The following is a 26,228-nucleotide window of genomic DNA, read 5'->3' on the forward strand; positions in this document are numbered from 1 at the left end:
AGTGCACCGAAAGGTTGCCAGCTTGATTCCTCATCAGAGCATATGCCCTAGTTGTGGGCTCAATCCCTGGTAGGAGGCATGCACAAGGTAGTTGATTGATGTTTCACTCTCACATCAATGTTTTTCTCTGCCTCACTCTCCCTTCCTCTCTCTCTCAAATATATCATTTAAAAAATTTTTTTAAATCAGTCTTTGCATGTGATTATATAGGTGTTCCAGCACCATTTGTTGAAAAGGCTGTTCTTTACCTCATGAGTGTCCTTGGCACCCTTGTTGAAAATCATTTGACTATTTTTGCAAAGGCTTGTTTCTCAGCTATCTTGTTTCATTGTTCTACATATCTGGCTTTATGCCAGTACTACGGTAGCTTTAAAGCAAGTTTTGAAATCAAGAAGTGAGTTCCCTAAATCTCTTCTTTTTTGAGATTGTTTTCACTAATGGGCAATTCATTGGCATTCAGGATATGCACATTATTGAACTAGAGGAAGGGTGATGGGTGATGAGAAAAGGTGAGTGGGTCTTGTCGGGTGGTTCTTGGGATAGAAAGGTGAGTGGGGCTCGTCCTAAGTATCCCCACATGAAATTTAAGGATGGGCTTTTCTATTTCTGCAAAAAAAAAATCATTAGGATTTTGCTAGAGATTGCATTGAATCTGTAGATAATTTTTGGTAACTTTGACATCTTAATTTGAGTCTCTTAATCCATGAGCATTGGATGTCTTTGCATTTATTTATGCCTTATTTAAATGTTTTGTAGTTTTTAGTGTGCATATGTTTTGTTATTTTCTTTTAATTCTCACCCAAGGATATTTTTTCCATTGATTTTTATAGAGAGTGGAAGGGAGGGGGAGAGACAGAGGAGAAACATTGATGTGAGAGATACACACCAATTGGTTGCCTCTTGCATGCAACCCCACTGGGGCCGGGGATCGAGCCTGCACCCAATGCATGCTTTTGACTGGAATTGCATCCAGGACCCATCAATTTGAGGGCTGATGCTCTGTACACTGAGCCAAACCAGCCAAGGTTAGTGTACATGTATTTTGATTCCTTGGTTATTCAGAATATTTCCATTATGAAGTATTTTATTATTTTTGATGCTATTGTAGATTTAATTATTGTTGTTATTTAATTTCCTCTTTGGATTATTCATTGTTAGTGTATAGAAATGTGACTGATTTTTCCATATTGATTTTGTATTTAATAACTTTGGTAAATTTTGTCTATTGTAACTGATTTTGTGTGTCTGTTGACTCTGGGGTTTCCTACATATGGGGTCATATAATCTGTGAACAATGATAATTTTACTTGCTTTTAATTTGAATGTTTTTAATTTATTTTTCTTGAAAATGTCTCTGTATAGAATTTCAGTCCTGTGTTCAATAGAAGTGGTGAAAGCATGCATCCTGGTTTTGCTCCTGATCTTTGAATGAAAGTTTTCAGTCTCCCACCACTGAGTGTGGTGATAGCTGTGTATTTTTCTATATTTACTTTTTTATGGTGAGGAAGTTTCCTTCTAGTGCTAGTTGGTTGTGTGTTTTTTATCATGGACACATATTAAACTTTGTCAAATGCTTTCTCTTCATTGATTAAGTTGGTTATTCATTCTGTTAATGTGGAGTCTTAAATTGACTGATTTTCATATGTTAAACCATCCTTATATTCCAGAAATAAATCCCACTTAGTCATTGTTTATAATCCTTTTTAACAGGCTACTGATTATGTTTTGTAGTATTATTTCAGGGGGGTATTGCATCATTATTCACAAATTATGTAGGTCTGTTGTTTTCTTTTTATGGCTTTGGTTCTTAGGGCATTGCTGGCATCGAAAAAAATGAATCAGAAGGTGTCCTTTCTTCTTAAAATTTTGGAACAATTTAAGAAATATTGGTGTTAATTTGTAACCGGACAAACAATAGGTCCATGCTGTCTGTCACACTTGAGCCAATTAAGCAGAGACAGGGTTGAATTATTATGAGCATTTATTCCAATACTGCCAGTAGTACGGGTGAGCAGCAGGTCATCCACAGAAATCTACTCAGCCCCCACCATAAGCAGACTGTTTATATTGGTAGAAGTACAAAGGAAAGTAGGCAAAAGGGCAAATGGGCAGTTTACAGATATGCAAAAGAGCTGGGGTCTTCAAAGGGCTGGAGATTCTGCAACAAAGTTGTTAATCTTCCCATGTAATCTGTAGCTCCAAATGGGGAGGGTGGGCTGCATTTCCAGGTGAGCTCCCAGTTCCCAGTGTGTAACTGCCAGCCAGGTTAGAGTGTGCCTTCCTTAATCAGAACAAAACCATCACGGTTAACAGAGCAGAGTTAACATTTCTTACAGTTCTAGCTGGTCCCCAACATCCTATTTCTGCCCCTATCAAATTCTTCTTGAAGTGTTTGGTAGAATTCACCAGTGAAATCATCTTGTTCAGGACTTTTCTTTGTTGGGAGGTTTATGATTAGTGATTGGATCCCTGTTCTAGTTATCAGTCTATTCAGATGTTTTATTTTTTTAATTCAGTCTCAGTATTTGTGTCTCTAGGAGTTTTCCCATTTCATCTAGGTCAATGGTCAGCAAACTGCGGCTCATGAGCCACATGTGGCTCTTTGGCCCCTTGAGTTTTTAACAAAGGCCAGCTTAAGAGTACCCTAATTAAGTTAATAACGATGTACCTACCTATATAGTTTAAGTTTAAAAAATTTGGTTCTCAAAAGAAATTTCAGTCATTGTACTGTTGATATTTGGCTCTGTTGACTAATGAGTTTGCCGACCACTGAACTAACTTGCTGCTGTGCAGTCATTCATGGTAGTGCCTTATAATCTTTACACAGGGGTGGTGTCAGAGCCAGCAGCAAGAGCTCTGCTGGGCTGACTGGCTCTGAGTGGCTGAGTCCATGTGTTCTTCTAAATATTCCTATCGGACTGCGCCAAAGCTGGTCCTTCTCAAGCCCTGCCCACTGTACAAACTGTTGGGAACTTAGTCCAAGTTCCTCCTTTATCCTCTGCTCACTAGTCACGGGTGTCGGGTCTGAGCCCCTCTGCCTGGGGCTGGACCTCCTAGGACGACGGGTCAGACGGAGAAGCCAGGAGAGGCTGTGGGTGTATAAGGATGAGTCTTTATTGCAGAAGCCAGGGGCCACATAGCCATCAGACAGAACAGTCCTCACAGCACAGTCCATACAGGCAGGCAGCGGACACCAGCTGGTGAACATTCCCACACAGCAGCATCCATCCCTGTACCCACAATTATTACCTGAGCAGCCACACACTGCCTCCTAGACTCGCTGCCTCGTCTAACGTCATAATGTTATCTGAGCTCTCCAGCTCAGCAACTTCTGTCTCTCCTGCCCAGCTGCTCTCTCTAGCAGACTTCCTCACACACTCCATCCCAGCTGCTCTCTCTCCATCCAGCAGACTTCTTCTCACTCCTGCCTCAGCCAACTAGACTGGTCGGTAACCTACTTTTATACCATTTAGACAAAGAAGGCTTCCTGCCAACAGTGACATCAATCATATTGGCTCCTGAAGGGCACGGTGTACTGTGTGGCCTTGCAGCCACTCATGGTGTCTTGGCCTGATTAGGACTCCCAGGCTCAGGGTCCTGAACACTCCATTTAGGCTCATGCCCAGAGCGGCCTTTGGCCATTCTGGTGAATTGATAACAAGGCCTCTGTGCTCCCACCAGCCTTGACTATCCTGGGACCTGGCAGGGTTCCCACAGGTGGGCAAAAGTATGTTTATAGTTGTTTGTATGGAAAAATAATGTAATAATTAATAAATTACACAAGAATAAACTCTGTGTTTCACATATTCACAACTGTAAACTTACTTTTGCCCACCCCATACCTGTATAGAATCAGTAGTAATGTTCACACTTTACTTCTGATTTTAGTGATTTGTGTCTTTACTTGTTTTCCTAGTCAATGTAGTAAAGGTTTGTTAACTTTGTGATCTTTTCCAAGTACTGACTTTTAGTTTCATTGATTTTCTCCAGTGTTATTTTAATCTCTATTTTACTTATTTACTTTAAGCTAATCTTTATTATGTCTTTTGTCAACTGATGGTCATTGGCAGGAATTCAAGGCCATCAGGAATTCCCAGTTTGGGGTGTGATGAAGAAGGAAACTGTTCAGTGCAAAGCAGCTCAATTGGGATACAGCAGGGTGTGAAAACAGCACGACTGTAGGCAGCCCTGGCCAGGCCGAAGGCCAGACAACTCTGTTCTGCTCCACACTGGTCTACTCGGCACTGTGCTAGTTTGCTCCCCGGTGCTTTGGTCTGCTCTGCTCTGTGCCAGTCTGTCCTGGCCTGCACTGGTCTGCTTCACTCTGCTCCAGCGAGACAACCTCAGTGTTTTAGCTCAGCCAGGGGGATGAGTCTTCAGTCTTGAAAGGAAAGTACTCACTTAGAGCCAGAGGGGAGCTGGCTTCCATGGACAGAAGTCCTCACCCCTGGCCCCTGGTTGGACTGAGAACTCTAAATCCTTGCAATTGATTGATCCAAAAGGCACTGTCCTGACTGGCCTGTTAACGTAAAAACACACACACACAAAAAAAAACCCATTGAAACCTGTAAAGAATTTTTGTGAGTTTATTTGAGCCAAACTGTCGACATATGCCGGGAAACAGAACCTCAATGAATTGAGATAATGCTCTGGAGAATGGCGGGTTACATTTGTATTTATACATTGCAATTAAAGGAGGGACATAGGTGGGTTAGGGGAAGGGAGGATTTATCAGATTATTCTTTTTTGTACTTGTTAAAGATGTAAAGTTTGGTTATTGATTTGAGATTTTCCTTTAAAAATAGTTTTCTATTTATTTATTTATTTATTTATTTATTTATTTATTTATTTATTTATTTTTAGAGAGAGGGGAAGGGCGGGAAACATCTATGTGAGAACAAAACATCTATCAGTTGCCCCCCTGCCTCCCTCCACACACACACCCTCACCATGAGGGATTGAACCACAGCCCAGACATGTGCCCTGACTGAGAATTTCCTTTCTGTGCACAGATGACACTGAACCACCTAAGCCACACTGGCCAGGGCGAAATATTTCTTTTTCAATGTTAGCATTTTATAGCTATAAAATGTTCCCCTTAGTACTGCTTTCAATGCATCCCATAACTTTTGATGTGTTTTATGTATTTTCTACTTTCCTTTGTGATTTCTTCTTTAACCAATTTGTTGCTGAAAAAAAGGTTAAATTTCCACATATTTGTAAGTTTTTCTCATGTTATGATTTTCAACTTAATCCCAATGTGATCATGAAGATGTTTTGTACATATTTTTAAATTATTAGACTTGATTTGTGGCGTACTATGTGGTCTCTCCCAGGAATACCTCATATGCACTTGTAAACTATGTGTATCCTGTTGTTGAGTATTCTGTATATGTCATTAGGTCCAATTGGGTTACAGTGTTTTTCAAATTCTCTATTCAAGACTCTAACTCTATTATTCAGCTGTCTATTTCTCCCTTCAAATCTGTTACTGTTTACTTCATATACTTTGAAGCTCTGATGTTTGATGTACATGTGTATAACAGTTATATCTTCATGGTGAATTTATAATGTTGTATTTATTCGGTTCTGGAATTTTATTTATATTTTTCAATTACAGTCAATATTATTTTGTATTAATTTTGGGTGAACACATAATGGTTAGACAATCATATACTTTACAAAGTGGTTCCCCCAATATTTCAAATACCTACCTGGCACATACATAGTTATTACAATATTATTTACTTCTTTATGCTATAATTTACATTCCTATGACTATTCTATAACTACCAATTTGTATTTCTTAATCCCTTCAACTTTTTCACCCATATTCCCAATGCCCCTTCATTCTGGCGACCATTAGTCTGTTGTTCTCTACATCAATGAGTCTGTTTCTATTTTGTTGTTTATTTTGTTCTTTGGACTGCACATATAAGTGAAATCATATGGTGTTTGTTCTTGTAACAGTTATTGACTTAAATTCTATTTTGTCTAATGATAGTATAGCCATCCAGATCTTTTGGGCACTATTTGCATAGATTTTTTTTTTTGTCCTTTTACTTTCAACTTATTTATGTCCTTAAATTTCAGTGAATTTCACTGGACATCATATAGTTGGATCATTTTGTTGTTGTCTTTTTACATTCATTTTGCCAATATGTGCTTGTTGAATGAGGTATTAAATTCATTTGCATTTAAAATGAATACTGCCTTGCCAGTATGGCTCAGTGGTTGGGCATCAACCTATGAGCCAGGAGATTGCAGTTCTGGTATTGATCTCCAGTGGAGGGCATGCAGGGAGCAGTTAATCAATGATTCTCTTTCAACATTGATGTTTCTATTTCTCTATTCTTCTCCCCTTCTCTCTCTGAAATCAATTTAAAAAACATATTAAAGTAAATACTAATAGGGAGAGACTTATTTGGGCCATTTTGTTGTTTTATATATGTCTTGTTTCCTTCTTTCCATTGTATAGAGTATTTTTTGTATATACATGTTTTGATACTTTTCTTGTTTCCTTTCATGTGTATTCAAAGATATTTCTTTGTGATTACCTTGAGGAATTCATATAACATTCTAATGTTATCACAATGTATTTTGAATTGATACCAACTAAATTTCAATCACATATGAAACTCTGCTCTTATATAGCTTTGTTTCTGCCTCAACACTTTGTCATTGTTGTCACAAATTAAAACTTTATACATTGTGTACCCACTACAAATTATAATTACCTTTATTCATTTTCCTTTTTAAATCTTGCATAAAATACAGTTGAGTATAAATCAGAATTACACAATAGTATTGGTTTTTATATCTGCCAATGCACTTAGCTTTCCCAGAGAGCTTTATCTCTGCATATGGCTTTGATTTACTGTCTAGTGTCCTTTAATTTCAATTTAAAAGACTCTTTTTAGCATTAATTGTAGGGTAGATCTAGTAGTAATGAATTTCCTCAGCTTTTATCAGGGAATACTTTGTTGTTCTATTTTTGAAGGACAATTTTGTTGGTATAGAATTATGTGTTGTTTTCTTACAGAACTTTGTATCACTTCACTACTCTGCAGCCTCCAAAGTTTCAGCAGATGATCATATTAAGGATCCTTTTTTTTGTGATTGCTTTCCATTGCTGTTTTCAGGGTCCTCTCTTTTATTTAGTTTTGAACTGTGAGATTATTATTATTTGTCTCATTGTAGATCTCATAGGCTTTTCTTAGAATGCATAAGTTTCTTAAATTTGTAAATTTATGTGTTTCATTAAATTTGGGAAGTCTCTTTCAATAACCTTTCCTCCTCTTTTTTTCTCTCATCTTCTTCTGAGACACCAAAATATATATATTGCTCTCATTGATGATGTACCATAAGTTCTTTAGGCTCTCTACTTTTCTTCATTCTTTTTTCTTCTTACAAGTCATACTGAATAATTTTAAATTTTCTATATTAATGTTCACCGATTCTTTATTATATCTGCTCACTTGTGCTGTTAAACTCCTCTAGTGAATTTTAAATTTACTTATTATATTTTTCAGGTCTCAATTTTCTCTTTGTTTTCATTTTATAATTTCTATTTGGTGATATTTTCATTTGTTTATATATAATTTTCCATATTTTCTTTAGTACTTTTGGTTTTCTTTAGTTCTTTGAGCATATTTTAGAGAGTTATTTTAAAATCTTTATCTGATAAGTCTGATGCCTGTGCTTCTTAAAGAATGGTTTCAGCCAATTTATTTTCTTCAATTGTTTGAGCTTATTTTCATGTTTATTTATATGTCTTGAAAATTGGCTTTTGAAAATTAAAAATGGAACTGCCATTTGACTCAGTGATTCCACTTCTGGGAATATATCCAAAGAAAACTGAAATACTAATCCAAAAAAATATATGTATTCCTCTGTTCATTGCAGCATTATTTACAACTAGAGGCCCAATGCACGAAATTCATGTAAGTGTAGACCTTCTTTCACCCAGCTGCTGGCACTGGCTTCCCTCTGGCACCCGGGACCCGAGCTTCCCTCCAGCTGCCGGCAGGCATGCGGGACTCGGGCTTCCATCACAGCCCTTTAGTCAATACTTCCAAGTGGTTTTATACAGTGATTTGTACTATTTTCTCTCCCACCACCAAGTATGACAATTTCCATCATCCAGAAGGTCCTCCAGAAGGATGTTCAGTCTAATTAGCATATTACACTTTTATTATTATAGATAGCCAAGTTTTGGACGTGCTCATAAGTAGCTGAGTAGGTTTAGAAAGCTGTGGTACATTTACACAATGGAATATTACTTGGCCATAAAAAAGAAGGAAATCTTATTTTTTGCTACAGCATGATAGACCCAGAGGGTACTATAGTAAGTGAAATAAGCCAGTCAGAGAAGAACAAGTACTATTTGTTTTCATTTATCTGTGGAATCTAATGAACCAAACAAACAAACAAACAAACAAACAAAAATGGACTCATTGATATAGAGAACAGACTGACAGCTGTCAGAGGGAAATGGAGTGTGGGGGGGCAGTCCCTAAGTGAAAGAGACAAAGGGATTAAGAAAAAAAAAACACACCTTATAGACACAGGCAACAGTATGGTGATTACTGGGAAAGGGGGTGGAGCAGGTTGAAGAAGTTAAATGGGGTGAGGGGTAAACGGTGATGGAAGAGGACTTGACTTTGGGTGGTAAACACACAGTACAATACACAGATGATATGTTATACAATTGTGCACTTGAAACCTATATAATTGCATTAATCAATGTCACCCCAATAAATTCAATACAAATTTTAAAAATTGGCTTTTGAGAATAAGTCACCTCTCCCATCTTTTCAGACTGGCTCTGTGCCAAGGCACTTTTTCACTATTTAGCTAAATATGTTTTAAACCTAGGGATTGACTGTAGGTAAAAATTTATGTGATTCTCATGTTCTTTCTGTGCATGCAGCTTGCCTGTGCCTGTTTGTGTGGGTTTTCATATTCTTTTATAACAATGGCTTTTTAAAAAATGTCTTAATTTATTAAAGAGTGTCACTCCTGCTTGTCTTCAGGAACTTAGATGTTCTAGTGTCTGTCTTCACCTGTAACCTCTTGGCCCCGGAGTCTGCGGCCTGCAGTCCCCCTGCAGCTCCCAGGTGAAGTACTCTCTGGTTTGGGGCCTGGGTAAAACGAGCACCAGTCCTTCAAGCACTCCCCAGCCAGGTTAGGCCACGAAAACAAGGCTGGCTCTTCTTCTGGTTTGAAGGAGGCAATAGGAACATGGGCTGCTGCTCCTCCAGACCAACACTGTTGTGAAACAGGCAGGATGTGGCAAGGGTGAGTAAACATGCCACAAAATTTCCCAACATTTTGGAAGTAGCTTTTTCTTGATTGGATGTCCACTTGGTTGCTGTAAACTTGAACCGTATTCTAGCGTTCCTGTAAAGTTATTTCAGTCACTTTCTAGTGTTTTAGAAGTTTCCTAGAAAAAAGGACTTGGAGCTTCCGTGCCTTCTACTTCACTGGTGTCACTCTGTAATATGCATTGTTTTGTAAATCTACTCCTGAAATCTTTCACAAGTTAGCAGATTTATTTCCTTGTGCTTTATATACCTTACTGATTTTATTTATGCTCTTAAGGCTGTATTTTTTTATCATATTATAAATTGCTAGTACTTAGGAATATTATTGAATTTTGCATGCTGATCATATTATCCAGAAACCTAGATCAACTAATTTTCTAATTAGTTTTTACAGTTTTTATACAGATTATTGTGGCTTTCCTAGATAGATAGACTTATAATCTAGAAATAATGACAATTTTTCTTTCTTTTAAATTATAAAACCCCATTTCTTATGCTATTGCATAAAGTGGGACCACTGGTACAATACTTAATACTGGTGGCAATAATAGATATCATGTGTGTGTTTTTTTGCTTCTGAATGGAATACTTTTAAGTTTCTACCACTGTATATTATATTTGGTAGCTATCCTTCATTAGTTTAAGAAAATTCATTTCTATGCCTAGTTTACTACAAGTTTTTAGCATTTTACTGTTGGTTTTTATTGTATGCACTAGAGGCCCGGTGCATGAAATTCGTGCATGGGAGGGGGCAGGGAGGTGTCCCTCAGCCCAGCCTGCACCCTCTCCAATCTGGGACCCCTCAAGGGATATTTGACTGCCTGTTTAGGCTGGTGGGATCAGGCCTAAACAGGCAGTCGGACATCCCTCTCACAATCCAGGACTGCTGGCTCCCAACTGCTTGCCTGCCTGCCTTCCTGATTGCCCCTAACTGCTTCTGCCTGCCAGCCTGATCGCCCCCTAACCAATCCATGCCAGCCTGATTGATGTCTAACTGCTCCCCTGCCAGCCTGTTTGCCCCCAACTTCCCTCCTCTGCCAGCCTGGTCACCCCTAACTACCCTCTTCTGCAGGGTTGATTGCCCCCAACTGCCCTCCCGTGCAGGCCTGGTCCCTCTCAACTGCCCTCCCCTGCTGGCCATCTTGTGGTGGCCATCCACATGGGGGCAAGATCTTTGACCACATGGGGGCAGCCATTTTGTGTGTTGGAGTGATGGTCAATCTGCATATTACTCTTTTATTAGATAGGATAGAGGCCTGGTGCAGGAGTGGAGGCCAGCTGGTTTGCCCTGAAGGGTGTCCCGGATCAGGGTGGGGGTTCCCTTGGGGCATAGGGTGACCTGGGCGAGGGGCCTGTGGTGGTTTTCAGGCCAGCAAATGCCCCCCAGTGACCCAAGTGGAGGCCATGGTATCAGGAATTTATTTAACTTCTACAATTGAAGCTTTGTAGCCTAGAGCAGAGCCAAGACTTCTGCTTGCTCCATGGTGGAAGCCATTTCTGTTGGAATTTATGTATCCTCTATAATTGAAACTTTGTACCCTGGAGCGGAGCCAAGCCTTCTACTCACTCCGTGGCAGCAGTCATTTCTGTTGGGGTTTATGTATCTTCTACAATTGAAACTTTGTAGCCTGGAGCAGAGCCAAGTTGGAATTTATGTATCTTCTACAATTGAAACTTTGTAGCTTGGAATGAAGGCCTGAGCCAGCCAGGGCTGCAGAAGCTTGGCTTCCTCCATCTCCCGGGGCAACCCTAGCTTCCTGCTCTTCCAGCTCCATGGCTGCCACCATTTCTGTTGAAATTTATTTACCTTCTATAATTGAAATTTTGTACCCTTGAGTGGAGGCCTGGGCCCGCCAGGGTGTGTGGAAAGCTTGGCTTCCTCCATTGCCAGGGAAACCCAAGCCTCCCTCCTGCTCTCTGTGGCTACAGCCATCTTGGTTGGGGTTAATTTGCATACTTGCTCTGATTGGCTGGTGGGTGTGGCTGGTGGGTGTGGTGGAGTGATGGTTAATTTGCATATTACTCTTTTATTAGATATGATTGTTGGTATCATATGAAAATATTATTGTTTTCTCTTTTAATTAATTACTATCTATTGTTAATGTAAATATTCATTTTTAATCAATCAACTCCAATGTCACCTACCATGCTGACTTTTTAATTACACATTAGTCTCACTTATTTTTGAATATTGTAGGAATACAATTGTACAAATCAATAATATTTAGTTTTATAAATATAAAACAATATATTTATTTACTGTAAGTTTGAGGAACATTGATATTATTTCTGAATTATAGTTATTATTAATTTGCCATGATGGTTGCTTAGCATGTATTTTGGTACAAGTATGTACACATTTATGCTAGATATATACTTTAATATATAATTGCTGTATCTTAAAGTATGTGAATATTCAACTTTAGTCAATACTTCCAAGTGGTTTTACACAGTGATTTGTACTATTTTCTCTCCCACCACCAAGTATGACAATTTCCATCATTCTACTTCCTTGGCAATATTTGGTGTTGACAGTCTTTTAGACTTTTAATTTTGAACATTATGTTGGGATTTCATAATTTTCATTTTTTCTTTGATAATGTATGAAGTTGAATAGATCATCAAATATTTAGTGAAAATTTAGATATTTAAATCATTTGCCCATTTTTCTATTGAATCACCTGTCTTCCAGTAATTATTTGAAGAAATGCTTTGTATATTTTTCTTTTGATGGAAAGATTTAAAAAAAAATTTCAATGCAGTCTCTTTTTTTCCCTTTGCTCATAGTTTTATGGGTTCTGTTTAAGAATTCCTCACTGGTCCAATATTTAAATTAAATATTAAACATCCTTTTTCTGCATAATTTCATTGCATTGCATTACATTTCACTTTCAATATTTTTAAATTTTTTTATTGATTAAGGTATTACATATGTCTACTTTCCCCGCACTGTCACCCTCTGCATATGCCCTCACCCTCCTTGTGTCTGTGTCCATTGATTATGCTTATATGTATGCATACAAGCCCTTTGGCTGATTTCAACCCTCTCCCCCCACCCTTTCCTGCCTTCCCTCTGGGATTTGATGGTCTGTTTCTTTTGCTGTGCAGAAAATTTTTATTTTTATGTAGTCCCATTTGTTTATTTTCTCCTTATTTTTCATTGCCTTAGGATATGTATCTGTAAAGATATTGTTATGACATATGTCTGATATTTTGCTGCCTATGGATTTCTCTGAGATTTTTATGGTTTCCCCTCTTACCTTTAAGTCCTTTATTCATTTTGAGTTTATTTTTGTGTATGGTGTAAGTTGGTATTCTAGTTTCTTTTTTTTTTTTTGCATGTATTTGTCCAATTTTCCCAACACCATTTATTGAAGAGACTATCTTGACTCCATTGTATGCTCTTGCTTCTTTGTCAAATATTAATTGAGCATAATGGCTTGGGTCGATTTCTTGGTTCTCTGTTCTGTTCCATTGGTCAATATGTCTGTTCTTGTACCAGCATGAAATAGTTTTGAGGTCAGTGGCTTTGTAATATAGCTTGATATCTGGTATTCAGACCCCTCCAACTTTGTTCTTCTTTCTCATAATTGCTGTGGCTATTCAGGGTCTTTTTTTTGTTCCATAAGAATTTTTGGAGTGTTTGCTGTAGGTCTGTGAAATATGCTGTGGTATCTTAATGGGGATTGCATTGAATTTATAGATTGCTCTGGGTAGTATGGGCATTTTAATGATGTTGATTCTACTAATCCATGAACACAGTATAGTCTTCCATTTGTTTATGTCTTCCTCTATCTCCTTTTTCAACATCCCGTAGTTTTCCGAGTAGAGATCTTTTACCTTCTTAGTTAAGTTTATTCCTAGGTATCTTAATTTTTTTTGTTGCAATTGTAAATGGGATTGTTTTTTTAATGTCTCTTTCTGTAAGTTCATTATTGGTGTATAAAAATGCCATAGATTTCCTGCTGTTAATTTTGTGTCCTGCTACATTGCTGAATTCATTTATTACATCTAATAATATTTTTTTTGGAAACTTTAGGGTTTTTTATGTTCAGTATAATGTCAACTGTGAATCACGAGTTTTACTTCTTCTTTTCCAATATGGATACCTTTTATTTTTTCTTCTTGTCTGATCCCTATGGCAAACACTTCCAGTACTGTGTGGAACAGGAGTGGTGCGAGTTAGCATCCCTGTCTTGTTCCTGATTTTAGATGAAATGCTTTTAGTTTTTGCCTATTGAGTGTGATGTTGGCTGTAGGTTTGTCAGATATGGCTTTTATTATGTTGAGGTATGATCCCTCTATTCCCACTTTGCTTTTTATCAAGAAAGGTGTTGGATTTTGTCAAATGCTTTTTCTGCATCAATTGATATGATCATGTGATTTTTGTCTCTCAATTTGCTTATGTGATGTATCAGGTTTATTGATTTGTGGATCTTGTACCATCCTTGCATACCTGGAATAAATTCCACTTGGCCATGCTGTATGATCTTTCTAATGTAATGCTGGATCTGATTTGCTAGAATTTTTTGAGGACTTTAGCATCTATGATCATGAGGGATATGGGCCTAGCATTCTCTTTCTTTATATTGTCTCTATCTTGTTTCGGAATTAAGGTAATGCTGCTTCATAGAAAGAGCTTAGAAGTGTTCCTTCCTCTTGAATTTTTTGGAATAGTCTGAGGAGGATAGGTTTTAGTTCTCCTTTGAATGTTTGGTAAAACTGCCCTGTGAAGCCGTCTGGCCCTGGGCTTGTGTTTGCTGGAAGCTTTTTGATTGTTGCTTCAATTTCCTTCTTAGTTATCTTCCTATTGAGATTTTTTGATTTTTTTTTCTGATTGAGTTTTGGAAGGTTGTATTTTTCTAGAATATGTCCATTTCCTACAGGTTATTTAGTTTGTTGGAATAAAGTTGTTCATAATATATATATATATATATATATATATATATATATATATATATATATATATATATAGACAATCCCTTGTATATCTGTGGGATCTGCTATTATTTTGCCTCTTTCATTTCTGATTTTGTTTATTTGGATACTCTCTCTTTGGTTCTTGGTGAGCCTGGCTAGAGGTTCATCAATCTTATTTATACTTTCAAAGAACCAGCTCTCTTGGTTTCATCAGTTTTTGTAGTTTTTGTGGGTTTTGTTTGTTTGTTTGTTTGTTTTGTTTGTTTGTTTTGCTCTATGTCATTTATTTCTGCTCTGATCTTTATTATCTCCTTTCTGCTCACTCTGGGCTTTTCTTGTTACTCTCTTTCTAATTCTTTAACTTTTAGAGTTAGATCATTTATTACTGGTTTTTCTTGTTTTTTGAGATAGGCCTGTAATGCTATGAACTTCCCTCTCATGACTGCTTTCATTGTGTCCCACAGATTTTGGATTGTTGTGTTTTCATTGTCATTAATTTCCAGGATGTTTTAAATTTCTTCTTTGATCTCTTTGGTAACCCAGTCATTGTTTAATAGCATACTATTCAGCATCCAAGTATTTGGATTTATTTTATTGTTTTTATTGTAGATTATTTCTAATATTGTGTCATTGTGATCTGAGAAGATGCTTGATATGATTTCAATCTTCTTGAATTTGGAGAGACTTTGCCTGTGACCCAATAGGTGTTCTATCTTTGAAAATGTTTCATGTGCACTTGAGAAGAATGTATATTCCGTAGCTTTGGGTGAAGCTATTCTGAAGATGTTCTGAAGATGTCAATTAAGTCCATTTGATCTTGTGACTCATTTAGGATTGATGTTTCTTTGCTGATTTTTTGTCTGGAGGATTTATCCAGTGATATTAATGAAGTATTAAAGTCCCTACTATGATTGTATTGCTGTCAATCTATCCTTGACATCTTCCAGAGATTTATTATGTATTTGGGTGTTCCTATATTGGGTGCATATATGTTTACCAGAGTTATATCTCTTGTTGTATTGATCGCTTTAGTATTATGAAGTGGCCCTCCTTATCTCCTGTTATGGCATTCACTTAGAGGTCTATTTTTTCAGATATAAGTATTGCTACCCCAGCCTTTTTTTTTTTTTTTTTTCCATTTGCCTGGAAGATATTTTTCCATCCATTCACTTTCAGTCTGTGTGAATCTCTTATTCTGAGGTGGGTCTCTTGTAGACAGCGTATATATGGGTAATGTTTTCTTATCCATTCAGCCACTTGATGTCTTTTGATTGGAGCATTTATTCCATTTATGTTTAAAGTTATTATTGATAGGTACTCGTTTGTAGCCATTTTTATGTTAGTGCCTGTGTTCCTTCTCTTTAAATTTCTTCTTTTTACAATGATTCCTTTAGCATTTCTTGCATTGCTGGCTTGGTAGTGATAAACTTTCTTAGCCTTTTTTGTCTGTGAAGCTCCTGATTTTCCCTTCAATTTTGAATGATAGCCTTGCTGGATGGATTATTCCTGGATTCAGTCCCTTGCTTTGCATCATTTTGTATACTTCTTTCCATTCCTTTCTGGCCTAATGTGATTCTGTTGAGAAATTATTTGATAATCTAATGGGAGATCCCTTGTGAGTAACATTCTGTATCTCTTGCAGCCTTTAAGATTCTCTCTTTGTCATTAATGTTTGCCATTGTAATTATGGTGTGTCTTGGTGTGGGTCTTTTTGGGTTCATCTAGCTTGGACTCTATGCTGGTGTGACTTTTTACTTCCCCAGATCAGGGAAGTTTTCTGACATTATTTCTTCAAATAGGTTTTCTAACCCTTACTCCTTTTGTCATTCTGGCACCCTTATTATACATATGTTGCTTGTATCATGTTGTCCCAAAGTTCCCTTAGGCTCTCCTCATGTCTTTTAATTTTTTTCTCCAATTGCCATTCATATTGGGTGGGTTTTGCTGCCCTGTCTTCTAATTCACTAATTAAGTTCTCTGCTTCTTCTAATCTAGTGTTGAAATCTCCCATAGTGTTTTTTAAATTTCTGCTTGATTCTTACATAGCATATTTTCTGGCATATAAGATGACTTTTTAAGCCAGGAAAATCTTCTATACGCCCAGTTGTCTTATACGGCAGAAAATACTGTTAAGTTGTTGATTTTCTCATCCATCTGGTTTATGAGCTATATGACCCTTATTCTGAATTCTTTTTCTGACATATTGCATGCCTCTGTTTTATTTAGTTCCTTTTCTAGCAATTCCTCCTTTTCTTTGCTGGTTATTTTTTGTGTCCCCATTTTTGCTCTCACCAAAGGATCTAGGTATTAGGTTGCACAGTCACGACTCCTGGGTCAATTTTTTGGGCTTGGTGGCAGGTCGCATGGTCGTGGATCCTGGGGTCGATGCATTGGGCTTGGCGGTTCTTTGCATGATCACCAGGCCTGGGGTTAAAACTGATGGCTTGGCTTGAGCAGTCATAGTGGTGCCTCCTCACATGGCTGCTCCTCGGGCATTTGCAGTCAGCTGCTCACATGGCTGCTTTAGCGGTCACGGTGGCAGATGCTTCTTGGGCATTTGTGGGCAGCGGCTGCTCCTCAAGCTATGGTGATGGTGGCTGCTTATGCAGTTGTGGTGGTGGCTGCTGGCGTGGTTGCAGTGCCCGGGGCTAAAGCTTTGGGCCAGTGGGAGGGGAGCATGCTCCAGAACTCACAGGAGCCTGCCTCTGGGGAGGAAGGAGTCCTGGCTGTGGCCCACAGCCAAGGCCTACATTTCACCTTTAAATCTATAACTCATCTGCATACTGTCCATAAGGGTAAATATTCATTTTTTTTCTAACATATAACCAGTTGACCCAGCACATTTTGGTGAGAGATTATCATTGCTCCAACTCCTCTACAATGTCAACTTTGTCAACTATCAAGTGTTACCTAAATATGAGTCAGTTTTTGGACTATGTTATTTTTCATAGGTTTGTTTGTTTTAGCCTTTAGCCCAGTGATGGCGAACCTATGACACGTGTGTCAGCACTGACACGCATAGCCATTTCTGATGACATGTGGCCGCATGCCGAGGATGAAATATTTGCTGCTCCTGAGGATGAAACATTTGCGAAAGAGTCTTGGAGTTAGTTTTTTCCTCAAAGTGACACACTACCCGAGTTATGCTCAGTTTTTTTGGTGAAGTTTGACACACCAAGCTCAAAAGGTTGTACATCACTGCTTTAGCCAGTACTACACTTTCTTAATTATAGTAGCCTTATAAAAAGTCATAATATTTAATAGTGAAAAGTTTGTTCTTCAATGTTACTTTGGTTATTCTTGAACTTTTAAAATTATAGATATGTTGAGGAAATATTCTATCTTTGCATATATTTACTGAGATTTTGAGTGGGCAGTCCAGAAGATTGACATATTTATAGTACATATGTCATTTCCATAAATTTGTTTCTCAATAAGTGCCTCAGAATAATAGTTTAATAGTTGTGAATGGATGTTACATTGATAAGAGAATTCAGCTTATTGTGTACAATTTATTTCAATATATTTTGTTTTTAATATTAACTTAAATGATTTTATTTTTATGCCTTATTGATGGTCTATAGAAGTACAATAGACTTTTAAATACTGAACTTGTTCAACAAAATTGCTAAATTCTCTTAATTCTAATATTTATTTATAAATTATATTAGAATCTTTACTTATACAATCATGACCACCTGCAAATAGCAAAGGTTTGTTTTCCTTCCCAATCCTATGCTTGTTTCCCTAGTTTACAGCAAGGGCTAGAGCCTCTACTCTGCATTGAATAGCAATGGCAATTGCAGACAGTTTCTCCATCACAATCTCAGGGGAAAGCATTTTATTATTTGTTTTCACTTTCTTTCTGCAAATGCCATTAATTCATCCTCACTGCTAAAAGATATTTTCACTGTGTATAGAATTTGAGGTTTGCAATTACTATTATTTTTTAAATATATTTTTATTGATTTCAGAGGGGACAGGAGAGGGTGAGAGAGATAGAAACACCAATATGAGAGAGAATCATCCATTGGCTGCCTCCTGCATGCCCACTACTGGGGATCAAGCCTGCAACCTGGGCATGTGCCCTTGACCAGAATCGAACCCTGGATCTTTCAGTCTGCAGGCTGATGCTCTATCCACAGCCAAACCAGCTAGGGCTGCAATTATTTTAAATGAGCAAATGATTATGTTGTTTCACTATCACCTAGCTTCCACCACTACTTTTAAGAAATCAGCTGTCAGTATGGCACACTTTATGTTATCTTTTTCCTCTATGGACTGCTTTATAATTTTTCTCTTTGTTTTACATAAGCTTCAATATCAAGTACTTAGATGTGGATCTTTAAATTTTTATTCTCTTGGAAGTTATTGGCATTCTTAAATTTATTAATTAGTTAAGTTAGTTCTACATAATGTTTATTAGTTTTCACATATTTCTCTTGTTCCCATCTTTCTATCCAGCTGCAATTCTGATTATCCAGATGCAATATTTCTAGTTTATCATCCTAATTTTTCAATGTTACTTTATTTGTTCCATACCTTTTTATTTTTGTGCTGCATTCTAGGAACTTTCTTATGACCTATCTTCAGCAGATTAATTTATTTCATTATAACTAAATTCAACCCATTCACAGAAATTGTAATATGACTTTTTTTTTCTGGATGTTTAGATACATGGTTCATTTCTAAAAGGTCTACATGACTTTATACTTTCTTCTTTTATCAAATAGTTTTAAACTTTTAAAATTTATTTAAATACAGTAAGTACTATAATTGTTTTCATCTGATCTACTAATCCCAATACCTATAGTTATTACAAATGTTTCTGATATTGGCATTCATGTTATTTTTTTCCTGACTTATCTTTGCATATAGCTAATTTATGTTCAAAAATTACATGAGAGAATAATTTCATACCTAGAATAAAGAGTTTAGTTAATTTCTGCCAAGAGTCTAGGATTATTGTAAATGAATTAATAAAATCCCACAGGAAAGCTATGAATTTTAGTTATTTAAAATAACTTTATTTTAAAAATTTAAATAATTAATTTTAATACACTAATATTCATATATTTTCTCTGGATATCTAGTCTATGTACATCTGAAGACAAATCTACAAAAGGCTTGGTTAATTGATAAAGCAACTCATTGAAATATCCTGCATATGGGAGTGGGAAAGGCTTGCTTCCAGTTCAACCTTTCTATGAAATGAGGTCTACAATGACTGTGCAGGGCAAGAACATCCCTTGTGGCCATGCGCCTTGGAATTCTTCATTAATGAGGGGAGAATCTTATATTCTAATGCTCCAAATTTAGTGGTGCTATAGGATTTTATTTCTAACTTCTTCATCCTCCAGATTATTAAAACTGAATTGGGGAATCTGTTATTTTAATTTGTGACAATAGATCCACTTGTCATAACTTTGTAGACTTTAGAAAAGAAAATTCTTGGTACTACTCTTAGAAGCATAGCCTGGAGAACTAAAGGTGTTCTATCTCATTAAAAAATTCTCAGTGGGACTGATGACTTGGGTCTTTATCAAGGCAATTCTTATAATCAGGTGAAGTCAAGAGTTGGCTATTGTCCTCAGTCTGATGCCTTGCTGGAATATATGACTGGTCAGGAAATAATGATCATGTATGCCAGATTATGGGGAATCTCGGAGTCCCAGATTCAGCTGTATGTGAGCAAATGGTTGACTTCACTGCAACTGGAGTCCCACGCTGACAGGATTATCAGAACCTATAGGTGAGTCAATATACTGATCTTTTCATTGTGGCTGCTAATGTTGTGATGCTTCTCTGTGCTTTTGGTGTTTAAAATAAATGCCTACAGCATCACCTAATTCCCTCTATCACACAGTTATTTAATTGTGAAACTGTCTAGTGAGTTGTTAGGTTAAAATGCAGTAATAAGACAGATCAATGTGGTTCCATGTCTTTCCTATACAGAGATGAAACTCAAAATCTTAGTTATGATTGAACCATAGCCTCTGAATACCAAAGGGGAGCATCTTATTCTTCCTAGTTTTGTGTTCCTACAAATTATGGTGGGATTTATGTATCTGAAAAATCAGAACACCCTAAGAACTAGTAAATAAATGTCAGTGATAATACTGCTAAAATCAGTTACATAAGAGTCACTCCTTTCCATTTCAAATGAAAAAAATAATTGATATATACATCTGTACTTGAGCCTGAAGTACTTCATTGAAGTCACATTTAACCAGCACTGTGGATATTCATGTTTTATGCTTGCTGAGACTCTCAACATTTGAAATATTACTATCCTATAAGCAACTGATTTATATATCCTTCCCTTTCCCTGCATTCTCTCTCCTTCTATGACCATGAAGTGGAGGAAACAAACGTAGGCTGAGTACTGCTATTGCCCTGATGGGAAAACCCACAGTCATTTTGCTGGACGAGCCATCAACTGGAATGGACCCAGTAGCCCGACGTCTGCTCTGGGATGCTTTGATACAAGCACGTGAAAGTGGAAAAACCATTATTATAACTTCCCACAGGTGTGACTCATTGGGAGGCTTGGAAGACGATTGGCAAGCATTGTAGTGGTTGTACAAGAGAATTGGGGGGAGGGGGCCCTTAGGAATATTGAACAGCAAACTTGCTTGAGAATGTGAGTTCCTCATTAATCCTAATCAGTGGAAGAGTCAAGAATCCATTAAGTTATGTAACCAAGAGTGGGGAGTGGACAAGGAGTTCAGATGTTCTATGGGAGGGTTTTATACTCATTATTTGAAAAATTTCCACTTCTCAAGTATGAGCTTTATGATGGGCAAATTCCACTTTCCTTTGGAAATAGAATCATAAAATCCTGAATTATAGAAGGCCCTCCAACAGAGAATGTTTCAATTTTACATTATTCTGGTACCTTATTTTGCTAGAATGGAGGAATGTGATGCCTTCTGTACCAGGCTGGCCATCATGGTGAAGGGAAAGTTTGTGTGTCTGGGCAGCCCTCAGCATCTCAAGAACAAGTTTGGCAATGTTTACATCCTAAAGGTCAAGGTCAAGACTGATACACAAAAGGATAAATTAAATGATTTTAAAAATTTCATCACAATGACATTCCCAGGTAAATTAGATTGGGCTATTTTGTTCAAGATGTATTAAATCATATTTGTTGTTCTCACTATGCATATGTTTTATGTTTTCAATAACTGTTTCCTATGGATTACCAATATAATTCCTTTTTGGATTGTTGTTTCTATAACTTCTTGTGACTGGTTATACTAAGAAATTTTGCACACACAAAAAAAGGGTTCATACTAAATTCCTATATCACTTTAATAAGATTTGGATTTCTTCTGTCCATGTAAATTATATCTCTAAGTCATAATTATCATCATAATTCTCAAATATATATATATATATATATATCTCCTATATAATAAAGCGGTAATATGCAAATTGACCATCACACCGTCACAAGATAGCTGTGCCTACAGTGGAGGCAGGGTTCCCGTAACACAAGATGGCTGCACCTAAAGCAGAGGCGGGGTTCCTGTAACGAGCTGTAATGAGCAATCGGCAGGGACCCGAGGCTGCGTGGCACCTGGCCAGGGTGGGGGACCTGAGGCTGTGCCCCCTGCCTGGTGGGGTTTGATGGGGAAACTCAGACCACACCCCCCACCCTGGCACCAGGCTGGGGGACCTCAGGCCGTGTCCCCCACCTGGCAGGGCTTGACAGGGGACCTCAAGCCACATCCCCTACCCTGGCGCTGGGCCATGGGACCTGAGGCTGCGTGCCCCCACCCCTGCATAGCAGGGCTTGATGGGGGTGGGGCTGGCCAGGTCTGTATCTTTCCTAATGGGGGTGGGGCCAGCGGGGTCTAGGTCTCACGCGATTTCAAGGTGCACGTGGGTGAGCAGGGACTTGACTCTGGGTCCTGCAGCGTGCCCCAGACTCTGAAAGGAGGGAGACTTTCACATACATTTTACTAATTTTCTTTCATCTCTGACATTTCTATTATAGAGAAAGGGCAAATAGCAATATTAAAATACTTCCTCTAATTAATTCCCTTTTAATGTGCACACATTTTGTGCACCAGGCCACTAGTGTGTGTGTGTGTGTGTGTGTGTGTGTGTGTATGCCTAAGTGACCGTTACAGCAGAATGACCAGACTGACCAGTCGCTATGATGCACACTGACCACCAGTGGGCAGATGCTCAACGCAGGAGCTTCCCCCTGGTGGTCAGTGTGCTCCCAAAGGGGGAGAGCCATTCAGCCAGAAGCCAGGCTCACAGCTGGCAATGCAGCTACCATGGCAGGAGCCTCTCCCGACTCGCAGCAGCACTAGCGAGCGGCAGCAACAGGCACAGCAGGCCGGGCTGAGTGTGAGTGGCATGGCATCCAGCTCTGATTCAGGCTCCTCTTTGGCTGACTGCCACTTGGAGCACTGCTACATCCTTCAAGGGGTCCTGGACTGTGAGAGGGATGTCTGACTGCTGGCTTAGGCCCAATCCCAGTGCCATTCTCTGTAGAAGACAGTCAGTCAGAACAAACCAGTGTCTCAGGGAAGTGCAGGGAACTCAGGGTGAGCCTGCCTCTGCATTTGACTCACCCACTTGATGGTGTTCACAGGACAGACCATGGTGGCCCAGCCCATGCATGTGCAGCAACTGCTGAAGCTCAAGCAGCAGGCCATGCAGCTGCAGCAGGCCATCAAAGCACAAGCCGGCAGGCAGACATCCACTGAGTGGTCCTGGACTGTGAGAGGGTGCAGGCTAGGCTGAGGGATCCCTGCTCCAGTGCATGAATTTCATGCACCAGGCCTCTAAATTTTATATAACATCCATGCAAAGTTTGAAGGCTTTTTCCCTCTAGCCCAAACATGTAACTGTGATCTTTGGTCTCAGCCAGACATGATATTACAGTACAAAGAAGAACCAATAAGCTTTTCTCTCCTTTCAAGAACAGATCTGTTGGCAGGGGGCAGGAGTGGTTAGAAGGGGTCCATGGGAGAAAGAGGGCCATGTGTAATTTTTTCTTTTTTTTTTTTGAATTGTTCATAACTTTGACATTTTTTTTATTCTTTTTTTTAATATTTTTATTGAGGTATTATCTGTGTACATATCTTACTATTACCCCCCCACCCCACACCCACACATGCCCTCCCCCCCCAGAGTTTTGCGTCCATTGTTTGTGCTTATATGCATGCATACAAGTCCTTTGTTTGATTTCATAACTCCCCCACCTTTCCCAAACTTTCCCCCTGTACTTTGAAAGTCTGTTTGATGCTTTACTGTCTCTGTATCTATCTTTTTGTTCACCACTTTATAATGTTCTTTACTATCCCTAAATGAGTGAGATCATGTGGTATTTTTCTTTCATTGACTGGCTTATTTCACTTAGCATAATGTTCTCCAATTCCATCCAGGTTGCTGCAAATGATGAGAATTCCTTCTTTTTTATGGCAGCATAGTATTCCATTGTGTAGATGTACCACAGTTTTCCGATCCAGTCATCTGCTGATGGGCACCTAGGCTGTTTCCAAATCTTAGCTATTGTAAATTGTGCTGCTATGAACATAGTGGTGCATATATCCTTTCTGATTGGTGTTTCTAGTTTCTTCGGATATATTCCCAGGAGTGGGATTACTGGGTCAAATGGGAGTTCCATTTTCAGTTTTTTGAGGAAACTCCATACTGTTCTCCACAGTGGCTGCACCAGTCTGCATTCCCACCAGCAGTGCACGAGGGTTCCTTTTTCTCCGCATCCTCGCCAACACTTGTTGTTTGTTGATTTGTTGATGATAGCCATTCTGACAGGTGTGAGATGGTACCTCATTGTTGTTTTGATTTGCATCTCTCGGATAATAAGTGACTTTGAACATGTTTTCATGTGTCTCTTGGCTTTCCTTCTGTCTTCTTTTGAAAATATTCTGTTTAGGTCTGTTGCCCATTTTTTTATTGGATCATTTATCTTCCTCTTATTGAGTTGCATAAGCTGCCTGTAGATGTTGGAGATTAAACCTTTATCAGTGATAGCATTTGCAAATATGTTTTCCCATGCAGTGGGCTTTCTTGTTGTTTTGTTGATGGTTTCTTTTGCTGTAAAAAAGCTTTTTATTTTGATGTAGTCCCATTTGTTAATTTTCTCTTTAGCTTCCATTGCCCTAGGGGCAGTGTCAGTGAAGAAGTTCTTGTGGCATATGTCTGAGATTTTGTTGCCTGTGGATTCCTCTAGTATTTTTATGGTTTCCCGTCTTATGTTTAAGTCCTGTATCCATTTTGAGTTTATTTTTGTGTATGGTGTAAGTTGGTGATCTAGTTTCATTTTTTTGCATGTATCTGTCCAGTTTTCCCAACACCATTTATTGAAGAGACTGTCTTGACTCCATTGTATGTTCATGCCTCCTTTGTCAAATATTAATTGAGCATAGTGGTTTGGGTCGATATCTGGGTTCTCTATTCTGTTCCATTGATCAATATGTCTGTTCTTGTGCCAGTACCAGGCTGTTTTGAGAACAGTGGCTTTGTAATACAGCTTGAAATCTGGTATTGAGATCCCACCTACTTTATTCTTCTTTCTGAGGATTGCTGAGGCTAGTCGGGGTCTTTTTTTATTCCAGATGAATTTTTGGAGAGTTCTTTCTAGGTCTGTGAAATATGCTGTTGGTATTTTGATGGGGAGTGCATTGAATCTGTAGATTGCTTTGGGTAGTATGGACATTTTAATGATGTTGATTCTACCAATCCAGGAACATGGTATGTTCTTCCATCTGTTTACGTCTTCCTCTATCTCTTTTTTCAGTGTCCTGTAGTTTTCTGCGTATAGGTCTTTTACCTCCTTAGTTAAGTTTATTCCTAGGTATCTTAATTTTTTTGGTGCAATGGTAAATGGGATTGCTTTTTTAGTCTCTCTTTCTGTAAGTTCATTATTGGTGTATAGAAAAGCCATAGATTTCTTGGCGTTAATTTTGTATCCCGCTACATTGCCGAATTCATTTATTAAGTCTATTAGTTTTTTGATGGAATCTTTTGAGTTTTTTATGTACAATATCATGTCATCTGCAAATAAGGACAGCTTCACTTCTTCTTTTCCAATTTGGATGCCTCTTATTTCTTCTTCTTGCCTAATTGCGATAGCTAATACTTCCAGTACTATGTCAAACAGGAGTGGTGAGAGTGGGCATCCCTGTCTTGTTCCTGTTCTTAGGGGAAATGGTTTTAGTTTTTGCCCATTGAGTATGATGTTTGCTGTGGGTTTATCATAAATAGCTTTTATTATGTTGAGGTATGAGCCTTCTATTCCCACCTTGTTGAGAGTTTTTATCAAGAAAGGGTGTTGGATTTTGTCAAATGCTTTTTCTGCATCTATTGATATGACTATGTGATTTTTATCTCTCAGTTTGTTTATGTGATGTATCACGTTTATTGATTTGCGGATATTGTACCATCCTTGCATTCCTGGAATAAATCCTACTTGGTCATGGTGTATGATCTTTCTGATGTACTGCTGGAGCCGATTTGCTAGAATTTTGTTGAGGATTTTGGCATCAATGTTCATGAGGGATATTGGCCTGTAATTCTCTTTCATTGAGTTGTCTTTATCTGGTTTTGGTATTAGGGTGATGCTGGCTTCATAGAAGGAGCCTGGAAGTGTTCCTTCCTCTTGAATTTTTTGGAATAGTCTGAGGAGGATAGGTTTTAGTTCTTCCTTGAAAGTTTGATAAAACTCTCCTGTGAAGCCATCTGGCCCCGGGCTTTTGTTTGCCGGAAGCTTTTTGATGACTGCTTCAATTTCTTCCATAGTTACTGGCATGTTGAGCTGTTTAGAATCTTCCTGATTGAGTTTTGGAAGGTTATATTTTTCTAGGAATATGTCGATTTCCCCTAGGTTGTCCAGTTTGTTGGAATAGAGTTGTTCGTAGTATTTTGTAACAATCCTTTGTATTTCGGTTGGGTCTGTTGTTATTTCACCTCTTTCATTTCTGATTTTGTTTATTTGGG

At 38.2% G+C, this 26,228-nt stretch overlaps 1 protein-coding gene across 1 annotated transcript in view; it reads left to right on the forward strand.

Annotated features, from left to right (window-relative positions):
* Positions 1-26,228, forward strand: part of LOC103302875 (phospholipid-transporting ATPase ABCA3-like) — a 289,346-nt gene that overhangs the window by 252,635 nt on the left and 10,483 nt on the right. The window contains exons 27-29 of the mRNA XM_054714402.1: positions 19,811-19,998; positions 20,606-20,776; positions 21,158-21,348. Coding sequence (XP_054570377.1) covers positions 19,811-19,998; positions 20,606-20,776; positions 21,158-21,348 — 550 coding nt within the window. The remainder of the gene's footprint in view (positions 1-19,810; positions 19,999-20,605; positions 20,777-21,157; positions 21,349-26,228) is intronic.

Source organism: Eptesicus fuscus, chromosome 4 (genome assembly GCF_027574615.1).
Source record: "Eptesicus fuscus isolate TK198812 chromosome 4, DD_ASM_mEF_20220401, whole genome shotgun sequence".
NCBI classification, from domain to species: domain Eukaryota; kingdom Metazoa; phylum Chordata; class Mammalia; order Chiroptera; family Vespertilionidae; genus Eptesicus; species Eptesicus fuscus.